This window comes from Mobula hypostoma, chromosome 2 (genome assembly GCF_963921235.1).
Source record: "Mobula hypostoma chromosome 2, sMobHyp1.1, whole genome shotgun sequence".
In the NCBI taxonomy this organism is placed as follows: Eukaryota; Metazoa; Chordata; class Chondrichthyes; order Myliobatiformes; family Myliobatidae; genus Mobula; species Mobula hypostoma.
Genome location: NC_086098.1, coordinates 246,829,722 through 246,852,655, shown reverse-complemented (window position 1 = coordinate 246,852,655; position 22,934 = coordinate 246,829,722). Strand labels below are relative to the sequence as shown.

The window sequence follows — 22,934 nt, the reverse complement described above, 5'->3', positions numbered from 1 at the left end:
CTGGAGAAATAAAGCTGAGAAGTAGACTTAAAAGGTGGGAGGAGGGGAGAGAGAAGCACAAGGTGATAGATGAAACCGGAGGGGGAGCAGTGAGGTGAAAATGCCGGGAAGTTGACTGGTGAGAGAGATATGGGGCTGGAGACAGGGAATCTAACAGGAGAGGACGGAAGAGCATGGGAGATAGAAAAGGGGGAAGGAGCACCAGAGGAGGCGATGGGCAGGCAAGGAGATCAGAATCACAATCAGAATCAGGTTTATTATCACTGGCATGTGACGTGAGATTTGTCAACTTAGCAGCAGCAGTTCAATGCAATACATAATATATGAAGAGAGAAGAAATAAATAAATAAAATAAAACAATAGTAAAAAACAAGTACTGTAAATCAATTATGTATATTGAAAAGAAAAGTGTAAAAACAGAAATATTGTATATTTTTATAAAAGTGAGGTAGTGTCCAAAGATTCAATGTCCATTTAGGAATCGGATGGCAGAGGGGAAGAAGCTGTTCCTGACTCGCTGAGTGTGTGCCTTCAGGCTTCTGTACCTCCTGCCTGATGGTAACAGTGAGAAAAGGGCATGTCCTGGGTGCTGGCTTTCTCACACACCGCTCCCTAAAGATGTCCTGGGTACTTTGTAGGCTAGTACCCAAGATGGAGCTGACTAGATTTACAATCTTCTGCAGCTTCTTTCGGTCCTGTGCAGTAGCCCCTCCAGACCAGACAGTGACACAGCCTGTCAGAATGCTGTCCACTGTACATCTATAGAAGTTTTTGAGTGTATTTGTTGACATGGCAAATCTTTCAAACTCCTAATAAAGTATAGTCACTGTCTTGCCTTCTTTATGACTATATCGATATGTTGGGACCAGGTTAGATCCTCAGAGATCTTAACACCCAGGAACTTGAATATGTTCACTCTCTCCACTTCTGATCCCTTTATGAGGATTGGTATGTGTTCCTTTGTCTTACCCTTCCTGAAGTCCACAATCAGCTCTTTCGTCTTACTGACGTTGAGTGCCAGGTTGTTGCTGTGGCACCATTCCACTAGTTGGCATATCTCACTCCTGTATGCCCTCTCACCACTTGAGATTCTACCAGTAATGGCTGTATCGTCAGCAAATTTTAGATGGTGTTTGAGCTATGCCTAGCCGCACAGTCATGTGTATATAGAGAGTAGAGCAGTGGGCTAGGCACACACCCCTGAGGTGCGCCAGTGTTGATCGTCAGCGAGGAGGAGATGCTATCACCAATCTGCACAGACTGTGGTCGTAGTCCATAGTCACTATGGCCAGTGCAGGTAATACATACGAGTTCAATTTCAACGTTTAAGAGAAGCTTGGATAGGTACAGGGATGGCAGGGGTATTGGGGGAGGTGCTATAGTCTGCATATAGGTCAATGGGTGTAGGCAGCTTAAATGGTTCAGTATGGACTAGATGGGCCAAAGGGCCTGTTTCTATGACTACGACTATCAATATTCAAATTTCTTTATCACATGAACATTGAAAAATAGAGTGAAATGTGTTGTTTGCATGAACACAATTTATCCCTCAAGCCTCACTCCTCAGCATCAATGCCAGGACACTCCAATCACTCTACACTAGGCCTCAGACTCCGGACTCACCGAAGCTTGATCAATTCAATCTTCCACGTCTGGGTTGGAAAGTCGGCATTGAATTCCATCTGCCACTTCTCCGTCTGACTCTGCATCCTGTCCCTATCCCAACGTAACCCATGACAACCTTCCACGCTCTCCACACCGCCGCCAACCTTCGAACTACAGCGTCAGTGCTAACCCACAGCCTCCGCTGGTGAGCAGCCAGCCCACAGGGTTGAGATGGAACCCCTAGCCGAGGGGCAACGACAGCCTCACACTCGACTTCAACTGGAACGAGGAGCTAATCGTTAACTTCAGGAAGGGGAACGCGGGAGACCGGGCACCAGATCTCACTGCTGGGTGAGTGTGGAAAGAGTCAGCATCTTTGAATTCCTGGGGTAAAAAGAAAGTAAACAGTATATGGAAGGACCCTTAACGGCGTTGACGTACAGAGGGACCTTGGGGCCCAAGCCCACAGCTCTCTGAAGGTGGCTGTACAGGACAATAGGTCGGAAAAGAAGGCGTACTGCCTGCTTCCTTTTATAGTCGAGGCAACGAGTCAGGAAGTTGTGTTTGTAAAACTCTGGTCAGGTCACATCTGTGAGGGGCAGATTGTGCTGCTCGAATCTGATGGGGTTTTTTGAGGATGTGATAAAGCATATTGATGAAGGTAGAGCAGAGGAAGTGGTGTATTTAGTGAGGTGTTTCACATGGATTCCCATGGTAGCTCGTCAAGGGTGTGGATTTGGAATTTGTTCACCCACAGAAGGCAGACCATGGTTTCAGATGGAGTGTTTTCTGCCTGGAGATCGGTGACTAGTGGTATTCCACAGGGATCTGTACCGGGACCCCTGCTCCTTGTGATTTTTTTTTAAATGACCTGGATCAGGAAGTGACGAGGGTGGGTCAATAAGTTGGCGGATTGAGTTCGAGGGTCGCTACATAAACATCAGCTGTATAAAACTCTGGTTAGACCACACTGGAAAAGACAACAGAAAGAGAGGGAAAATTCTGGAAACACTCAGCAAGCCGGGCAGCCTCTACGGAGAGGGTGAGAGAAAGCAAAAGAGAGAGCAGAGTTACTAGGATCTTGGACCTGGGACATTAACAGTTTCTGATTGGTAGTGAGCTCGCAGTCTCTGTGAGAAAGATGCTGGTCTTCGAGAACCTGGAGCCCGGGAGCCCAGCTGGGAAGGGTAGTGCACCCCTGTTTTAAACCCAACACCACTGAGCTGAGGAGCAAAAAAAAACCCTGCAAATGCCCAGCGCCAAGATGAAACCGGAAAACACTGGGGGAGGGAAACAAGTGTTAACAGCTTGAGTCACCAGAAAAGTTTCAGATGAGTCAAGCTTAAAGGTCACAGAGGAAGTGGAGCGGGAAGAGAAAGACCTGGCAAGACAGAAAAACATAAGTGACGTTGGCGTCTGCTGAAAGAGGAGGTGAAGGTGTGAAAGAATAAAACATCAACTTAAAAATAATAAGACAGAATGCAGAAAGGGAAGAGTCATTGTTGAATTGAGCACTGAATGTGTGAGGTTGCACTGTGCCCAGTCTGAAGGCAACTTCAAATCAAGCCGCCATATGCAAAAACACACCTACACCCAGGTGCGATGAAGAACTTACTTGCAGCTCTACCTCGTGCGTTATTATGAGAAAGAACCGGAAATGCACTGAGAGCGGTAAGCGTAAAGGAGTTGGGTGCTTACTGTTCTGGCTAACAACGGATGGTGCAATCCGGGGCATATTACGATCGAGGGACGTGTTTGCAGACTGGATATTGAACTTTTTACTGTTGGACTTCGGCCACATTCCACTGAGATACAACACTGGGCGGCACGGGAGGTCGTTCCTGCCTGTGGCCATCGAACGTGCAGCTCCTCCCGTGGAGGGTCAGACACCCTGAGCCAATAGACTGGTCCTGGACTTACTTTCCATCTGGCATAGTTTGCATATTGTTTGATTGTTGGGGGTTTTTGTATTGCTGTATTTACGCTCTATTCTTGGTTGGTGCGGCTGTAACGAAAACAAATTTCCCTCGGGATTAATAAGGTATATCTATCTATCTATCTAACACAGTTAGGACATTTAAAAAGTCTATTGTAATGCAAGGTGGTCACAGTGTTTCTGTACTGAGATGGTGATTAGGGCTGTACTCGTCGGTTCAAGAACCGAATGGTTGAAGGGAAGTAGCTGTTCCTGAACCTGGTGGTGTAGAACTTCAGGCTTCTGTACCTCCTGCCCGATGGGAGCTGTGAGAAGATGGCCTGGCCCGGATGGTGGGGATCTGTGATGATGGACGTTACCTTCTTGAGGGAGGACCTCCTGTAGCTACGACCGACGGTGAAGAGCGATGTGCCCGAGATGTATTGGGCTGAATCCATTACTAATGGCAGCTTTTCACATTCCTGCACAGTTGAATTTCCATTGCGGACAGAGATGCAGCCAGCCAGGGCACTTTCCACAGGACGTCTGTAGGAGTTTGTTAGAGTGCTCGGTGACAAGCTGAACCTGCTAAGAAAGTAAAGATCCCAGTGCCCGTTCCTTGTGATTGATTCTACATGCTCAGCCCTCGGCAACTCATCTGACGTGTGAATACCCAGGAAATTAAAACTGCTGACTCTCTCCACTACCGATTCGCCAACGAAGATTGGTGCTATGGTCACCCTCCTCCCCCTTCCCGACAACTTTGGTGTGGGATGTCAAAGATGGAGGAGAAATATTATAGTCAGCAGTGAAGAGGCCCTCAGTCACCCCTCGTGGGCAGAATGGAGGCATCTGCAAACCAGTCAGGCAATCCAGGTGTCACCCGGAGACAGGGCGGTGGAGAAAGCATTTGGCACGCTTCCTTCATCAGACAGGCCACCGAGTACAGGTGTTAGAATTTAATATTGCAGTCCGACAAAAGGTTGAGGAGACCCAAGTTGGGGTATTGTGTAGTTTTGGTCACCCTGTTATAGGAAAGACATCATTAAACCGGAAAGAGTGCAGAGATTTACGAGGATGCTGCCAAGACTCGAAGGCCTGAGTTTTAAGGAAAGGGTGGACAGTCTAAATCTTTATTTTTGAAGTGTGGGAGACTTCGGGGTGACCTTATAGAGGTGTATAAAACCATGAGGGGCAGAGATAGGGTGAATGTACTCATCTTTTCCCCGGGGTCGGGGAATCAGGAACTAGAGGGTACAGGTTTAAGGTGAGAGGGGAGAGATTTAATAGGAACAAGAGGGGCAACTTCTTCACCCAGAGGGGGTCAGTATCTGAAACGAGCTGCCAGAAGAAGAGGTTGAGGCAGATACAGTTTGGGAAGGTTTAGAGGGCCATATGGGATTGGCTTATATGGGTATCTTGGTGGGCATGGACCAAATGGACTGCAGGGATTGTTTCTGTGACCAACTGGCAAAAAGACTCAAGGCCATTCAGTCCCACAGATGCCATACTGTACAAGAAAGTCCAAGCCAACCTCTGACTCACGATTCCCTTTTTCTGGGACTTCCACTTGTCAGAAACCTCACCAATGCCACCAGACGCAGGGAACACCATCACCCACAGGTTCCCACCTACCATCCTGACTCAGAATTATAGTCAGACATCCCTTCACCAGCGCCAAGTCTGAATCCTGGAAATCTCTCCTTAATAGCACCTTCCCCACATGGTCAAATTCAGGATGTCAGGTGGTGAGGGAATCGCGCTGAGGGTTGGCCTTACCCAGATCTCCAAATAAAATATACTGGAAGTTGGAAATACAATCACTCAAACAGAAACTGTCCTTTTAGCTGACAGTCTGTGCGAGGAAATCTGTGCCTGGACACTGCAAATGAATGGGAAGAGGTGGGGTCTATTGGGAGTGTGGACGGTGGGAGTGAATGGGAAGGGATGGGGTCCCATTGGGAGTGTGGACGGTGGGAGTGAATGGGAAGGGGTGGGGTCTCATTGGGAGTGTGGACAGTGGGAGTGAATGGGAAGGGGTGGGTCCATTGGGAGTGTGGACGGTGGGAGTGAATGGGAACGGGTGGGTCCATTGGGAGTGTGGACGGTGGGAGTGAATGGGAAGGGGTGGGGTCCCATTGGGAGTGTGGATGGTGGGAGTGAATGGGAAGGGATAGTTCCCATTGGGAATGTGGACAGTGGGAGTGAATGGGAAGGGGTGGAAACCATTGGGATTGTATGGAGTTGAGATCCCAGAGATAAAAAACACCCTTCAACCTCCCCCCACCCACCTCAATGAACACAGGACACGGGGAATTGGTATTTTTAAAAAAAATCTATTTTTTCATAAAACAATACATTTTGCAGGTATAGAAATGTATAATAAATTATGGAAATGTTTTTATATTTATATATATATATATATATTTATATAATATATCTGTGTATATACAGCCCTGCTAGCATCTCAAATGAACAAAACGTGAAAATAACGTGTGTCCAGCTCAGTTAATCACAGTTCCTTGAGTACCATTTGACCTGTGACCTCGTCGGCCAAGTGAGTGAGACAAAGAATGGTCAGATGCCCCAAACTTAATAGCCGGTGTTACAAAAAAAAACACAAAATAAGCAATGGCTTTTTTAAAAAGGAAAACATACTTCTTTTTCTTAATATATTTATATAGAAAAAATGTCACTAACCATTTTTTTCTGTGACCATTCCTGCTGTTTTTTTACAAAAAGTCTCTATGTAAACATTTCATGTCATGCTTGTCCACCATCTTGTGTTCAGGGTGACTTCTTGCTGGATGTTTTTATAACTTACAAAATAAACTTGTGCTGATGAAGGATGTAGAAAGAATAGTTGGTATCACAGTGGCTTTGTCTAATATTGTTACTCAACAATAGAGCAAAACAGTGGCTCTGTTTTTCTAAATTCGGCCGAAGTCCAGGCCTTAATACTGGGGCGTCCAGTCTTCGGGCCCTTGGGGCCCATCTCTGTCAGCCCAAGATGGATGACTAACATAGTCATTGCCTACAATGGTGCAGGCCGTGGGTTTGTTCCGGATTCGGAGATCGGCTCCCAAGGGGGTTAAATGGGTGACGAGGGTTGGACCAGTTGAAGCCCCTGGAGCGATTTGTCAAGTTCGTGAGGGTTCTCTGTGTTTTGATGTTCTCCCACGACACAATCTGATGATGTCGCCGTTTCTACAGCGAGCGTGCGCGTGTCTGCCCGTTGCATCTGTTTACTTATACAGCACGGAGCAGGCTTTTCTGTCCCTTCCAACCACATCGTCCCCAACAACCCCAATCCACCCGAGCCTAATCACAGGACAATTTACAATGACCAATTAACCTACTAACCGGTACATCCTTGGACTGTGGGAGGAAACCGGAGCACCCGGAGGAAACCCACACAGGAGAACACAGAGACTCCGTAGAGACGGCACTGGAATTGAACTCTCAACTCCAAACTCCACAATGCCCTGAGCTGTAACATCGTCACCTTAACTACTGTGTACCATGGCAGCCGTGTGTGTGTGCGTGAGAGTATGTGTTTGTGTGTGAGACTGTGTGTGTGGGAGAGTGTGTGTGTGGGGGTGTTTGTGTGTGTGAGTGTGTGGGTGTGAGTGTGAGTGTGTGTGTGTGTGAGTGTGCGTGTCTGTGTGTGTGACTGTGTGTGTGACTGTGTATGTGACAGTGTGTGTATGTGGGTGTGTGCGTGCACTTGCTCTTGGTGACCAAGGGCGTGGGGAGAATGGGAATGGCTGGGTTTCTGCCCTCACTCTGGGAAACGGGGTACGGACATTGGTCGGGAACAGGAGACAGCTCACTGGAGGCCAGCACCACCCACACCCGGGCCCCGAAGGGTGGGGAATCTGCACTCCCTGGTGCGGGTACTCCCCCCCGAGCCCACACCCGGGCCCTGAGGGGTGGGTAATCTGCACTCCCTGGTGTGGGTACACCCCCCCCACCCCCATTCGGCAGCGCGCCCCGCCCGCGCGGTAGCCGGCTTTGGTCACGGTGGCTGGGAGTGAGCTTGTGAGCGAACAGCACTGGGGACGAAGTGATATCCACCGTGCGGAGGCAGCAGCGCTGGGGGACGGCGGGCCCCGTCGCGGTGGAGAAAGCACTTCCGGGCTAGAGAACCCCGTGAGCTGGGGGCTTGGGGGGTGGGGGACAAGAGACAGGGGAAAAAATGGAGCAGCAGAGCGGGAGAAGGAGAAGGGGAGAGAGAAAGTGAGAGAGATAGAGTGAGAGAGAGAGAGATAGCAAGAGAGAGGGAGAGAGAGAGAGGGAAGAGAGGACAAGTGGTATGAGACTCCACTCCTCGACCTCAGGCTGATCTCCCCAGAGAAAGAAGGGGACGGTGAGAGAGAAGGGAAAGGGGAGGGTGGAAAGGCAGAATAGAGAAGGGGAGAGGGGGGAAGAGAGTGGCAGAAATAGAAGGTGGAACCAAATGGGGAGGGGAGAGAGCAAGGGAGAATAAGCGGAGGGAGAGCGGGAGGCAGAGAGAAAGCTTCACTCCTCAACCCTTGCAGGCTCCAATCGCTGGTAACAGGCCCTGCCCACTCCTCTGATCTGGCTGGAGTTATTCTCCCCTTAGGGCCCACTCCATGATCCCAGCCCCTACACAGAGGCCTCCTCGCCGGCGGCTGGGGCCTGCTCAACGGAGACAGGGCTGGCACCGGGCGAGGCAGCCAGCTCGGATCTCCGGCGGCGGATGGTGTCGATCCAGCTCGGGCCCAGGCCCAGCCCCAGGCCCGGCAGCCGCATGTTCTTGCCGGAGGTGATGAGCTCGCCGAAGCCCTCCTGGTGGGAGAAGGCGTAGCCGGAACGGCGCGAGTCCCCCCTGCCCGTCCGGCGCAGGCAGCGGTGCGACGGCTTGGCCTTCTTGCGTACCAGCTGGGTGTAGCGGACCTGGCGGGGGCAGGGGGGAGAGTCAGAAGAGTCAGGGGTGTGTCTGCAGGGGGGAGAGGAGGGAGGGAGGCAGGGCGTAGTGAGGAGTGGCAGGGAGGGAGAGGGAAAGGGGTGACGGGAAGAGGGGATAGGGAGGGTGGGGAGTGAAGAAGGAGGCTGAGGGGAATGGGTGAGGGTAAGAGCAAGGAGAGACTGAGTGACAGGGAGGGAGGAAGGGACGGGGAGGCAGGTAGCACAGGGTATGGAGGTGGTGGAGCTTGGGAGAAGGGACGGCATTCAAGGGGATCGGGGACCAGGGCCCATAGTGCTGGGTGGGGCCTGGGTGCAGAGTACTGGCACGAACAGACAGGATGTGGAGTTGTGGAGTCAGGGACGGAGCCCAAGAGAGGGAGTGGGGTGGAGATCAAGTATGAGGAGGCAGGATCAGTATGGGGAGGCAGATCGAGTGTGAGGAGGGGGGCAGGGCTGAGTGTGAGGTAGACAGATCGAGTGTGAGGGGGCGGATTCGATGGCGGGGGGGGGACGGAGCCGATGGAGGGGTGGAGCTGAGTGTGAGGTGGGCAGATTGAGTGAGAGGGGGCAGGATCAGTGTGGGGAGGCAGATCCAGTGTGAGGAGGGGACGGAGCTGATGGGGGGGGGCAGATCGAGTGCGAGGGGGAGACAGAGCTGAGTGTGAGGTGGGCAGATCGAGCGCGAGGCGGCGGATTTGATGGCGAGGGGGGGACGGAACTGAGTGTGAGGTGGGCAGATCGAGGGCGAGGGGGCAGATTCGATGGCGGGGGGTGATGGAGCCGAGTGTGAGGCGGGCAGATCGTGTGGGGACAGAAGCCAGCGGGAGGGTGGGTGGAGAAGTGTGTGGTGGGGGTGCGGAGCCTGGGGACGTGGGATCTTACCGTGTCTGCCAGCTGGGGCTGCAGGTCGAGCTTGAGAAAGCGGAATGCAATGACGGGTATGATGCAGATGACGGTGCTGAGGGCTATGGTGAGCCAGACCACCGGCTGCCCCAGGGTGTTGTTGGCGTTGGCTGTGGGAGGGCAGAGAACAGGGGTCACCCCTTCGCTCTACGCCCCCTCCTCCACCACCCTCTCCCACCAAACGTGTACCCTTGAAACGCAAACCGTCCCCTCACAGCAGGATCGGAACATCACAGCGATCCTCAACACACAAAGCTGTTTTAGAATGTGAAAGATTATTCTAGAATACAAAAGCCAGGATTTTATACTGCCCCGAGGCTTTGGAAGGCATTGGTCAGACCGCACCTGGAGTAGTGTGAGCAGTTCTGGGCCTTGGAGAGAAGGTTCACAGGAATTGGACTGTTTGCTCGCTCTGGCCCTGTACTGACTGGAGTTTAGATGAATGGGGGGGGAAGAGAATCTTATTGTCCGGGGGTGCCTGGACCAGAGGACACGGCCTCAGAATAGAAAGACATCCCTTTAGAACAGAGAGGAGGAGGAATTTCTACGCAGCCAGAGGGTGGTGAATCTGTGGAATTCATTGCCACGGTGGGTGAGGAGGCCAAGCCGCTGGGTATATTTAAGGCAGAGGTTGATAGGTTGTTGATTAGTCGGGGCATCAAAGGCTACGGGGAGGAGGCAGGAGAACGGGATAATAAATCAGCCGTGATCAAACGGTGGACCAGACCCGATGGACTGAATGGCCTAAATCTCCTCCTGTTGTTGCAAGGACGAGGCTGAGGACAAACCCAAGTGCAGGACACGGGCGCGGAGGCAGAGTCGTGAGGCATTAGCACTGCCACGAATGGGAACCGGGATCCAGGAGAGTTTTTACACGGGGACAAGGTTTACGTAGAGTATCCAGGAAATGATGTGGAGCTTAGAACTGTCAGTCCCAAGGAACCAGAAAACCGAGGTTTACTCAGACTAGAGTCAACCAACGAACTGGCAAAGCATGGCTGTGTCGCCCGAGTTTTATCCAATGTTCGCTAATAGGAACCAGGTGTGTTGTAATTAGTGGAACTGGGCATGATTGGAAATCGGACAAGGGGATTAAGGCCCAATTAAGGAGGCAATAGCAAGATGGGGCATTGCCAGAAGGGACCATGACAGTACCACCCCACCCCCCCAATGGGAGCCTCCAGGCTTGTCTGGATGGTCCCAATGGAAGTCTCCGATGAGGGAGGGGTCCAGGATGAAGGAGCGGGAAACCCAGGAACTCTCCTCTGAGCCGTACCCTTCCCAGTCGACCAGTTATTGGAGGCCCCTGCTCCGAAGGCGCACATCTAGTAGCCGCTGAACGGTGTATGCTGGATGGTTGTCGATGATCCGGGCGGGTGGAGGGTTTCAGTCGGAGGACACAAGGGGCTGACGGAAAGTGGTTTTAATTGGGAAAAATGAAAAATAGCATGGACGTGCATAGATCTTGGTAGTTTAAGTCAGACTGCTGTGGAGTTGATGATACTTTCGACATTGAAAGGTCCCAGGAAGCGAGGGACGAGTTTCTCAGGCTCAGTTTTGAGAGGAATGTCTTTGGATGAGAGCCACACCATCTGCCCAGGTTGATACTCCGGCGCAGGAGTCCAGTGTCGATTGGCAATCCTCCGGTTGCGATCGGCTGATCTGAGCAGGGCCGTGCATGTGTCCTCCCAAACCTTGCGGCACTGATCGATATGGGCCTGAACAGACAGCACCGCAATCTCCTCTTCTTGTGTAGGGAACAGCTGGGGTTGGTATCTAAGGGAGCACTCGAAGGGGGACTTTCCGATGGCAGTACTAACCAGAGAGTTGTGGGCGTACTCAACCCACGTGAGGTGGTCGCTCCAGGTAGACGGGTTGTTGGTTGTTATACAACATAGTGTCGCCTCCACGTCCTGGTTGACCCGTTCCGTTTGCCCGTTTGTCTGTGAGTGGAAGCCGGATGACAGGCTGACCGAGGCACCCAAGGCTTGACAGAAGGCCTTCCATACCTGCAAGACGAATTGGGGTTCTCGATTGGGGACGATGTCCACGGGGATTCTGTGGAGGCGGAAGACGTGGTGGATGAGAAGGTCTGCGGTTTCCTGAGCAGAAGGGAGTCTAGGGAGGGCTACAAAGTGCACCGTCCTGGAGAACCGGTCTACTACGGTGAGTATGGTGGTGTTTCCGTGTGAAGGGGGTAGACCCGTAACGAAATCTAGGGCGATGTGCGACCAAGGACGACCAGCACCAGGTAGGGGACAAAGTAATCCTGCAGGTGGCCGATGGGAGGCTTTTCCACGGGCACAGACAGAACATGCAGAGACATAGGAACGGGTATCCGCCTCCATGGAAGGCCACCAACAGTGTCTTTTCAGGAGAGCCAGGGTCCAATCACTCCCGGGGTGGCAGGCGAACCGAGATGTGTGCCCCCACCGGAGAACCTGAGATCTGACAGAATCAGACACAAAAAGGTGATCGGTGGGTCCATTGCCAGGGTCAGGGTCATCCCGTTGGGCTTCCTTTACTATGGACTCAATCTCCCAATTGAGGGTTGCCACCACACAGGATGGTGGAGGATAGTCTCCGGGCTGGAAGTGTCCTCCCTGGAGTCGTATTGGCGGGAGAGTGCGTCCGGCTTCCCATCCTTGGACCCTGGACAGTAGGTGAGGGAAAACTTGAACCGTCCAAAAAATAATGCCTAACGGGCTTGGCGGGAGTTCAAATGTTTGGCGGTCTGAATATATCCCAGGTTCTTATGATCAGTCCAAACAACAAACGGGTGTTCTGCCCCTCCAGCCAGTGCCTCCACTCCTCCAATGCTAGCTTGACCGCCAGTAGTTCCCGATTCCCTACGTCGTAATTCCACTCGGCCGGGGACAGTCGGCGAGAAAAGAAGGCACAGGGATGAAGCTTTTCATCCGGACTTGATTGTTGGGACAGGACTGCTCCTATCCCGGAGTTGGAGGCGTCAACATAACAATGAATTGACGGGAGGGGTCCGGTTGGACCAGGATGGGAGGGGTTGTGAACCGCCTCTTCAGGTCAGTGCATGCCGAGTCAGCCTCGGAGTCTCAACAAAAGGGGGTGGTAGGCGAGGCAAGTCGGGTAAGGGGCGCTGCCACCCTACTGTAGTCCCTGATAAATCGGCGATAAAAGTTTGCAAACCCCCAAAACCGCTGAAGTTGCTTGCGGGTTGTGGGTCTGGGCCATTCTTCCACCGCCTGGATCTTCTCGGGATCTGCCCTCACCTGCCTGCTCTCGATGATATAGCCCAGGAAGCTGACCGAAGGGACGGGGAACTCACATTTCTCTGGCTTCACAAATAACGTGTTCTCCCACAGCCTCTGGAGGACTAGACGGACATGGTGAATGTGTTTCTGGGGCTGCTAGAAAATATTAAGATACATCTAGGTAGACGAACAGGAAGCGATTAATAAAGTCCCTCAATACATCATTGATGAGGGCTTGAAAAACAGCCGGGGCATTGGTGAGGCCAAACGGCATGACCAAGAATTCGAAGTGGCCCAGAGGTGTATTAAAGGCCGCCTTCCACTTGTCTCCCTCCCTCATCCTGACTAGATGGTAGGCAATACGAAGGTCCAACTTCGAGAAGGTGGTGGCTCCGTGAAGTGGTTCAAATGCCGAGTTAATGAGGGGTAGTGGGCAATTATTTTTAACTGTTATATTGTTTAGGCCTCGGTAATCAATACAGGGATGAAGTGACCCACCCTTCTTCTCTGCAAAGAAGAAACCGGCGCCCACCGGGAGGATGAAGGTCAAATAATGCCCGCCGCGAGGGACTCACTGATGTATTTCTCCATGGCCTCTCTCTCCAGTCGGGATAAGTTATAAAGACGACTGGTGGGTAGTGAGCCCCTGGGGAGAAGGTCGGTAGCGCAATCATAGGGGCGGTGCGGAGACAGGGAAAGAGCCCGTGGTTTGCTGAATACCTGTCCCAGGTCATGGTATTCCGCGGGGACTCCGGACAAGTCGAGGAGTTCCAAGACAGGTGGGGTCACGGTAGCCACTTTAGGGAGTGGAGCCGACTGCAGACAGGTGGCGTGGCAAAACGGGCTCCAGCTGGCTATCCTCCCGGTAGACCAGTCAATATAGGGGTTGTGGTGGTTCAGCCAGGGATGTCCCAGAACTACAGGAGCTCGAGGAGAATGGATTAGATTAAATTGTACCTTCTCTCGATGGTTTCTGGACAGAATCAAGGTCAGGGTTGGCGTACAGTGGGTATCCCGAGCCAGCAGTTTTCCGTCCAGTGCCCGGGCCTCCAGAGGGGTACTTAACGGATCCCGAGGTATTCCAGCCCGGGAGGCTATGTCCTTGTCCAGCAGATTTCCCTCGGCACCGGAATCCACCAAGGCGGACAGGGACAGGGACTATTGTTGATAATTCACGGTAGCTGAGATCTGCATCCGGGGCTGGGGGACTGAAGGGAGTGTCGTCCGGCTCACCAGGGTCCCCCCTACTACTGGTGAGCTCCCCCTTTTGGCCGCACAGGACAGTTATCCCGGAAATGTCCCGGTTGGCTGCAATAGTAACAATCCCCAGCTCTCCGCCTCCGAAGTCGTTCGGCAGGGGAGAGACGGTTCCGTCCCAGCTGCATCGGTTTCTCCCCCAGGGTAGTGGGGATGGTGGGAGCAGGAGCTACACTTGGAGCGGCTGGGGAAGGGAGGCTGGCTGAAGGTGGTAAGGTGGGCCGTGGGCTGACCCGAGGAGTGGGGCGACTGGTCTGTTCTCTCAGACGCTCTTTAAGTCAATTATCAAGCCTGGTGGCGAGAGAGATCAGTGAGTCCAGGCCGTCCGCGTCATCCCTCGCTGCCAGTTCATCTTTTGTCTTATCTGAGAGGTCCTGTCGGAACACTTCCCATAGTGCCTGGTCATTTCACCCAGAGTGGGCCGCTAACATTCGGAACTCGATGGAGTGTTTTGCTACGCTTTGCGAACCCTGACAGAGAGTTAGCAAGCGCTTAGCGGCGTCCTTACCACAAATGGGCTGTTCAAAGACCTTCCTCATTTCAGAGACAAAGGAGGGGAAGGAGGAACGGACCTCTGGTCGGTTGTCCCAGATCGCGGTGGGCCATGCCAGGGCATCCCCTCATAACAGCCCCATGATGTATGTAATCTTTGATCTGTCGGAGGTGTACATACGTGGCTGTTGCTCAAACACCAAAGAGCATTGTAATAAGAAGGCGCTAGGTCCCCAGCGTAGGGTTCCGGCTCGGTACGTAGGGCTCTCGAGGGGATTGTGTTGCCGATCCAGGGGGCGTAGCCATCCCAGGCTGTGCGGTTCGGTCAGTCGGGGTTCTTGGAAGGGACGGAGTAAGGGAAGTGGATACCCGGTCAACCTGCTCACTGACCTTCCTCACATTCGTGGACAGCGCACAAAGGTTTTCTGTGACCTCTCTGAGCAGCTGGTCGTGGGCGCTCAGTAGGTAGCCCTGGCTGGCGAGGGGCAGTTGCACGGGGTCCGTGTCCGCTGGGTTCATTCTTGACCAATTCGTTCTGTTGCAAGGACGTGGCTGGGGACGAACCCAAGTGCAGAACGCAGGCGCAGAGGCGGAGTTGTGAAGCGTTAGCAACGCCACGAACGGGGAACTGGTATCCAGGAGAGTCTTTACACAGAGACAAGGTTTCTGTAGAGTATCCAGGAAATGATGCGGAGCTTAGACAGTCCCAAGGAATCAGGAAACGAGGTTGACTCACACTAGAGTCAACCAGCGAACTGGCAAAGCATGGCAGTGCTGTCCGAGTTTTATCCAATGTTCGCTAATGGGAACCAGGTGTGTTGTAATTAGTGGAACTGGGAATGATTGGAAATCAGACGAGGGGATTAAGGCCCAGTTAAGGAGGAAATAGCAAGATGGGGAATTGCCAGACGGGACCGTGATGCCTGTGCCTTATGGGGGGTTTAATGGGAAGCAGGGTCCCAGTGGATCAGTGGACACACTAACTCTCCTCAAGTAGATTCTGTAGGCTGTTTCCTGTTGTTCACACACACACACACACACACACATTAGATTCTGTAGGCTGTTTCCTGTTGTTCACACACACACACACACATTAGATTCTGTAGGCTGTTTCCTGTTGTTCACACACACACACACATTAGATTCTGTAGGCTGTTTCCTGTTGTTCACACACACACACACACATTAGATTCTGTAGGCTGTTTCCTGTTGTTCACACACACACACACATTAGATTCTGTAGGCTGTTTCCTGTTGTTCACATTCACACACACACACATTAGATTCTGTAGGCTGTTTCCTGTTGTTCACATTCACACACACACATTAGATTCTGTAGGCTGTTTCCTGTTGTTCACATTCACACACACACATTAGATTCTGTAGGCTGTTTCCTGTTGTTCACATTCACACACACACACTAGATTCTGTAGGCTGTTTCCTGTTGTTCACATTCACACACACACACACACACACTAGATTCTGTAGGCTGTTTCCTGTTGTTCACATACACACACACACACACACTAGATTCTGTAGGCTGTTTCCTGTTGTTCACATTCACACACACACACTAGATTCTGTAGGCTGTTTTCTGTTGTTCACATACACACACACACACACACACACATTAGATTCTGTAGGCTGTTTCCTGTTGTTCACATTCACACACACACATTAGATTCTGTAGGCTGTTTCCTGTTGTTCACACACACACACACACACACACACACACACACACACTAGATTCTGTAGGCTGTTTCCTGTTGTTCACACACACACACACACACACACACATTAGATTCTGTAGGCTGTTTCCTGTTTTCACACACACACACACACACACACACATTAGATTCTGTAGGCTGTTTCCTGTTGTTCACATTCACACACACACACACTAGATTCTGTAGGCTGTTTCCTGTTGTTCACACACACACACACACACACACACACATTAGATTCTGTAGGCTGTTTCCTGCAGCTCCCATTTGAACAAGCCAGAGATTGCATCTGAGAGTCCCAGCAATTTGGTAACGGAGGGTGTGAGAAAATGTGTTGGATAGTTGGAGAATTACTGTGCGACGGACCGCATTTGCCCATAAGTTACCCCTCAGGGACTCACCTACGAATGGAAACTGGTTGGGGAATATTTCGAAGAGGCCGCCACTCTGCATAGCAAAGAGGATGACGAAGTACATGGCGAGGCTCCCCCAGATGAAGAAGTGGTTGATTGCCGTCCAGTACCCAGTGTCCAGTCCTATCTGGAGGTCAACCACAGGAAGCGGGGTTAGCCCATGGCACAGAGGAGGCGCAAAATCCCACGGGTCGTCCCACCGGGGAACAGCAGCCTGACACATGAGGAAGGACCAGGGGATGCCCAGGAACAGAATAAACAAACATTGCCGTATGACTGACTCAGTGTGTGTGTGTGTGTATGTGAGTGTGTCTGTGTGAGTGAGTGTGTAAGTCTGTGTGTGTGTGAGTGAGTGCATGTCTGTCTGCATGTTTGTGCGTTGAGTGAGTGTGTGTGTACGAATGTGTGCACGCGTTTGCGTTTCCATGTGTGTGCCAGACTTGTCCCCCCCGCGCCTGCGTGTGTGAGGTCACGCTTACCACGCCTCACCTGCACGCTCACCACGATCACCAGCGAGGTTGCCACGGTGACTGCGAAGGACTGGTAGTCGGCCATGTGACTGCCGTCATTGCGCGTGCAGTCGGCGAAGGTCCCGTAGGGGATGAAGAAGAGGACGGTGGAGGTGTAAATCCCCTGCGCTATGCAGATGAAGAACTCCCGCTTGTTGAAGAGCAAGTTCAGCTGTCCCGGTTCGTAGAGCTTTGGGTACTGTAGGCTCCTCTGCTCCGGGACATCCTGGGTGAACAAGTACCCTTTCAGAAGCAGCACGTTCTGGTATGGCGCTTCAAACACGCAGGAACCCGAGAAGCTGCAGAGAGAGGAGCGGGCACAGGCCGGCACCTCACAGGAACATCCCTCCCCACCATCGGTCATACCTACAGGAGCCACTGTCTCACCAGGTAACGTCCATCATCACAGATCCCCACCATCCGGGCCAGGCCGTCTTCCCACAGCTCCCGTCGGGCAGGAGGTCCCACACCACCAGGTTCAGGAACAGCCACTTCCCTTCAACCATTCGGTTCCTGAACCGACCTGCACATCCCTAATCACCAGCTCAGTACAGAAACTTTGTGACCTCTTTGCATTTCAGCTGAACTTTTTTGTTCAAATTGTGTTATTTCTTGTAAAAATTGCATATAAAATTTATCTATTTTGCTTCTGAGTGCCCCTTGCGTGCCCGTGTTTCACTCCACCTGTGCGTGTGCGGACTTGTGCATTTGGCAGTGCACTTGAACGTGACTTGAAACCAGTACTGCCTCTCACAAAAAGCACAGCGTCAACACTAGGCACCAAACACACCTAGCAACCTTCAAACTTTCCTCCCCAAAGCCGTTTTACATCCAAACTGCCATCATACCCCAGGACTTTTCCTGCCTTCAAGTCACGTACCCTGCACTGCACTCTCTCACTTTATTCTGCATTCTGTCATTGCTTTACTCTGTACTAAAGTGATGAAAAGATCCGTACAGATGACACAGGAAAAGTCTGTCACTACACCTCAGCAATAAAACCAAATTATACCAATTTAAGAATGTCAAAGATTGCAGGGAGAAGGCTGGACAATAGGGTTAGAGAGGATAATAAATCAGCCATGATGGAACTGTGAAGCACACTCGATGGGCCGAATGGCCTAATTCTGCTCCTATGTCTTTTGCTCCTAATTTGCCAATTAACTTGTCGAAAGCCCATGTAGGTCACCTCAGCTGCACCACCCTCACTGGCCCTCCTGTCCACCAGAAAGGCAGGATCTTCTGACGTCTGGCATTGGAAGGGCAGAGAGAGCGGATTCAGCTAAAGTCTCACTGTGGATAAACACCGGGAGGGGGTAAAAGGTGTGGGAATGGCTGACCCGAGATCAAGAGCCAGCATAGAGGAACAGGCTCTTCGGCCCAACTAATCCATGCCGACCAAGATCAGTCAGTCCCATATCCCTCTAAACCTTTCCTATCCGTGTATCTGTCCATATCCCTCTAAAACATTTCCTATCCGTGTACCTGTCCGTATCCCTCTAAACCTTTCCTATCCGTGTACCTGTCCATATCCCTCTAAAACATTTCCTATCCGTGTACCTGTCCGTATCCCTCTAAACCTTTCCTATCCGTGTACCTGTCCGTATCCCTCTAAGCCTTTCCTATCCATGTACCTGTCTAGGTGTCTTACGTTAATGTTCCTGCTTCAACCACTTCCTCTGGCAGCTTGTTCCATAGACGGACCACCCTCTGGGTGAAAAGCTTGTCTTGTATGACTGTGTACGTTCACCCCAAAAGTGCTCCTTATGATTTAATGCACCTCTGTAAGGTCACCTCTCAGTCTCCTACACTCCAAGGAATAAAGTCCCAGTCTGCCGAACCTCTCCATGGACTCTGCCTTCACTTCTCTCTACCCCAGTAAAGCAGCCAGCATAATAAAGACGTCACCCACTCTGAACACTTCTCTCTCCCCTCCCATCAGGCAGAAGATACAAAAGCCTGAAGGCACGTACCACCAGTCTTGAGGTCAGCTTCTACCCCGCTGTTACTATTGAATGATAAGATCGACTCCTGACCTCACAATCCACCTCGCTGTGGTCCCTGCACCCTTGTTGTCTGCCCGCACTGTACTGACCCTGCAGTGGTCACACTTTGTTCTGCACTCTGTTACTGTTTTACCTCGTTCTACCTCAGTGCTCTGTGTCATGATCTGATCTGTGTCAACTGTACGCAAGACCAGCTTTTCACTCTATCTTAGTACATGTGACACCAATAAACCAATTCCAACAGCAGCCCCGCTGGCCCGGCACGTACCTGATCAAAGACCCCCATGGCCAGTACAGGAAGGGACGTGTAGACAATGTTGTACAGCGTGATGAAGTACTGGTCGTACACAGTCTGCAGGGAAAAGATCAGACCGATTACAAGGTGAAGCTGGGGGGTGGGGGGAGGAAAAGGCACCAGCATTTACCGTCATTCCCTCACCACCCCTCAGGAGTGGGGGGGGTGATGAGCCACCATCTTGAGGAGCGTTTGACGGCTCTGGGCCTGAACTCACCAGAGTTCAGAAGAATGAAGGGGCACCTCATTGAAACCTATCGAATATTGGAGGGCCTAGATAGGATGGACATGGAGAGGAAGTTTCCTATAGCGGGAGAGTCTAGGACCAGAGGGCACAGCCTCAGACTAGAAGCACATCTCTTTAGAACAGAGGTGAGGAGGAATTTCTTTGGCCGGAGGACGGTGAATCAGTACAACTCATTGCCACTGACAGCTGTGGAGTCCAAGTCATTGGGGATATTTAAAGCTAACGTTGATGGATTTGTGATTAGTAAGGGCATGGTAGAGCAGGCTCGATGGACCAGATGGTCTAATTCTGCTCTAACGTATTATGATCCCATCTCCAATTGCCACGGTCCAACGGGAAGGGAGTTCTGGGATTCAGACCCGGTGGCGGTTAAGGAACAGCTGATGTATTTTCCAGTTGGGTTGGTCAACAGGGAAACCTGCAGTTGATGCTCCCCTGTGCGGGAGATGTGGTAGGTTCAGGAGGGACTGTCGGGGTAGCTTGGCTGAGTAACCGTGCTGCATTTTGTAAACGGTGCACACTGCAGCCATTTTGGGGTGGCTGGGATTGACAGATGTGAAGGGGGGGTTAGCAAGAACCTAGAAAATACATAATCAGTCAGATGTTAGAATGGGTCAAGTAATACCGAGGTGGAGACAGATGTTAGAATCAAGGACAGGTGTTAGGACCAAGACAGACCATGTGCAGAGTGGGGTTGGCTAGATATCAGAACAGGGGATGTGCAGTGACCTGCCAGATGTTAGAGTTGGCTCTGAATGTGTGGAATGGGGCCATTTCTTAGCAAGATTGATCGATGTGCAGATGGGTTGGCAGATATCAGACAAAAAGAATGCTATAAGCCAAGTGTTAGCACAGGCCTGGTATGTTGGAGGTGTGGCCAGATGTTAAAACCAGATCAGACAGATGTGTACAATGTTTGAACAGATGTTAGTGCCATGCCTGTTGCACCTGGGGGTGGATCCAGACGTTAGAACAGGGAGGACTTAAGTTAGAATTCCTGATTAAGTGTGCAGTGTTCGGCCAGTCCTGTCATGCCCAGAGGTATAACCAGTTACTAGACTGCAGGGAATGCGGGCAATATCAGCCAGATGTTAGAACGTAGGGAATTTATTCAACGTGCAGCCAGACGTTAGTGCCAGGGCTGTTATGGCCAGAGGTGCAGCAGATGTTGAAACCAGAATTGACAGATGTGAAGGCCAGATGTTAGAACATAGAGAATGTGTTGTAGTGTATTAGACAGATGTTAGTGGCAGGACTGTTACAGCCAGGTGTTAAAATTGGGTTGACAGATGTGAGGAGATGCAGGCCAGATGTTAGAACACAGGGATCATGTACAATATTCAGCCAGATGTTATCTCAAGAGGTGAAGCCAGATGTTACTCCCCCACCCCCAGGGATGACAGAGACGCGGAGGAGGGGGGCCAGGGCGATTTCCTGCAAGGGGTCCACGCGGGAGGTGGGACAGGGAACAGAGAGGGCACCCATAGGCGTTGTGGGGAGGGACCCCAGGAGAATATGGGGGGGGGGGGCTGTACCTGGGCGGAGAAGCCGCAGAAAAAGCCGAACCAGAAGTGGACCATGGTGAAGGCGAAGTTCTTGTAGAAGAAATAGCAGAGGAACTTGCACATTCGCAGGTAGGACCAGCGGCCGTGGACCAGCAGCAGCCGCTGCAGCAACTTGAACTGCGAGAACGAGTAGTCGGACGCCAGCACGGCCTGGATCCCTTCCTGCCCGCTGATCCCCACTCCGATGTGAGCAGCTGCACAGGCCACAAGCACCGACGTCAATCTGGGGCATCCCGCAGGGACACGGCGAGGGGCTGGGACGAGAGGAGTGTGGATGCAGGGGCCGGAGTGGCTCACAGGGACACGGCGAGGGGCTGGGACGAGAGGAGTGTGGATGCAGGGGCCGGAGTGGCTCACAGGGACACGGCGAGGGGCTGGGACGAGAGGAGTGTGGATGCAGGGGCCGGAGTGGCTCACAGGGACACGGCGAGGGGCTGGGACGAGAGGAGTGTGGATGCAGGGGCCGGAGTGGCTCACAGGGACACGGCGAGGGGCTGGGACGAGAGGAGTGTGGATGCAGGGGCCGGAGTGGCTCACAGGGACACGGCGAGGGGCTGGGACGAGAGGAGTGTGGATGCAGGGGCCGGAGTGGCTCACAGGGACACGGCGAGGGGCTGGGACGAGAGGAGTGTGGATGTAGGGGCTGGAGTGTCTCACAGGGACACGGCGAGGGGCTGGCCCATGGAGCGGGGGACTGGGACGAGAGGAGTGTGGATGCAGGGGCTGGAGTGGCTCACAGGGAGTGGGAGAGCTGGAGCTGGTACAGAGATGGGAAGGAGTGTAGGGAGTCACAGGGACCGGGAGAGATATAGGGATTACAAAAACCGGGAGGGGTGTAGGGGCTGGAGGGGGTTACAGAGACAGGGAGGGATGTAGGGGCTGGAGGGGGTTACAGAGACAGGGAGGGGTGTAGGGGCTGGAGGGGGTTACAGAGACAGGGAGGGGTGTAGGGGCTGGAGGGGGTTACAGAGACAGGGAGGGGTGTAGGGGATGGAGGGGTTACAGAGACAAGGAGGGGTGTAGGGACTGGAGGGGTTACAGAGACAGGGAGGGGTGTAGGGGCTGGAGGGGGTTACAGAGACAGGGAGGGGTGTAGGGACTGGAGGGGGTTACAGAGACAGGGAGGGGTGTAGGGACTGGAGGGGGTTACAGAGACAGGGAGGAGTGTAGGGGCTGGAGGGGGTTACAGAGACAGGGAGGGGTGTAGGGGCTGGAGGGGGTTACAGAGACAGGGAGGGATGTAGGGGCTGGAGGGGGTTACAGAGACAGGGAGGGGTGTAGGGACTGGAGGGTGTTACAGAGACAGGGAGGGGTGTAGGGGCCGGAGGAGGTTACAGAGACAGGGAGGGGTGTAGGGGCCGGAGGGGGTTACAGAGACAGGGAGGGGTGTAGGGGCTGGAGGGGGTTACAGAGACAGGTAGGGTGTAGGGACTGGAGGGTGTTACAGAGACAGGGAGGGGTGTAGGGGCTGGAGGCGGTTACAGAGACAGGGAGGGGTGTAGGGGCTGGAGGGGGTTACAGAGACAGGGAGGGGTGTAGGGGCTGGAGGGGGTTCCAGAGACAGGGAGTGGTGTCGGGGCTGGAGGGGGTTACAGAGACAGGGAGGGGTGTAGGGGCTGGAGGGGGTTACAGAGACAGGTAGGGTGTAGGGACTGGAGGGTGTTACAGAGACAGGGAGGGGTGTAGGGGCTGGAGGGGGTTACAGAGACAGGGAGGGGGTAGGGGCCGGAGGGGGTTACAGAGACTGGGAGGGGTGTAGGGGCCGGAGGGGGTTACAGAGACAGGGAGGGGTGTAGGGGCCGGAGGGGGTTACAGAGACAGGGAGGGGTGTAGGGACTGGA

General features: G+C 52.7%; 1 protein-coding gene across 5 annotated transcripts in view; it reads right to left on the bottom strand.

Annotated features, from left to right (window-relative positions):
- Window positions 1-5,903: 5,903 nt before the first annotated feature.
- The window catches only part of LOC134343067 (phospholipid-transporting ATPase ID-like), a 98,299-nt gene continuing 81,268 nt past the window's right edge, over window positions 5,904-22,934 (bottom strand). Inside the window, exons 22-28 of one of the 5 annotated variants that reach the window (XM_063041922.1) lie at window positions 21,064-21,287; window positions 19,255-19,338; window positions 16,961-17,206; window positions 16,460-16,598; window positions 14,725-15,000; window positions 9,335-9,465; window positions 5,904-8,440 (exon numbers count right to left, since the gene is read on the bottom strand). In XM_063041922.1, the coding sequence (XP_062897992.1) occupies window positions 8,150-8,440; window positions 9,335-9,465; window positions 14,725-15,000; window positions 16,460-16,598; window positions 16,961-17,206; window positions 19,255-19,338; window positions 21,064-21,287 (1,391 nt within the window). In that variant the 3' untranslated portion in view covers window positions 5,904-8,149. Of the gene's footprint in view, window positions 8,441-9,334; window positions 9,466-14,724; window positions 15,001-16,459; window positions 16,599-16,950; window positions 17,207-19,254; window positions 19,339-21,063; window positions 21,288-22,934 lie in introns of those variants that run through there. The other 4 variants (XM_063041921.1, XM_063041924.1, XM_063041923.1 and 1 more) reach the window with 4 other exon arrangements.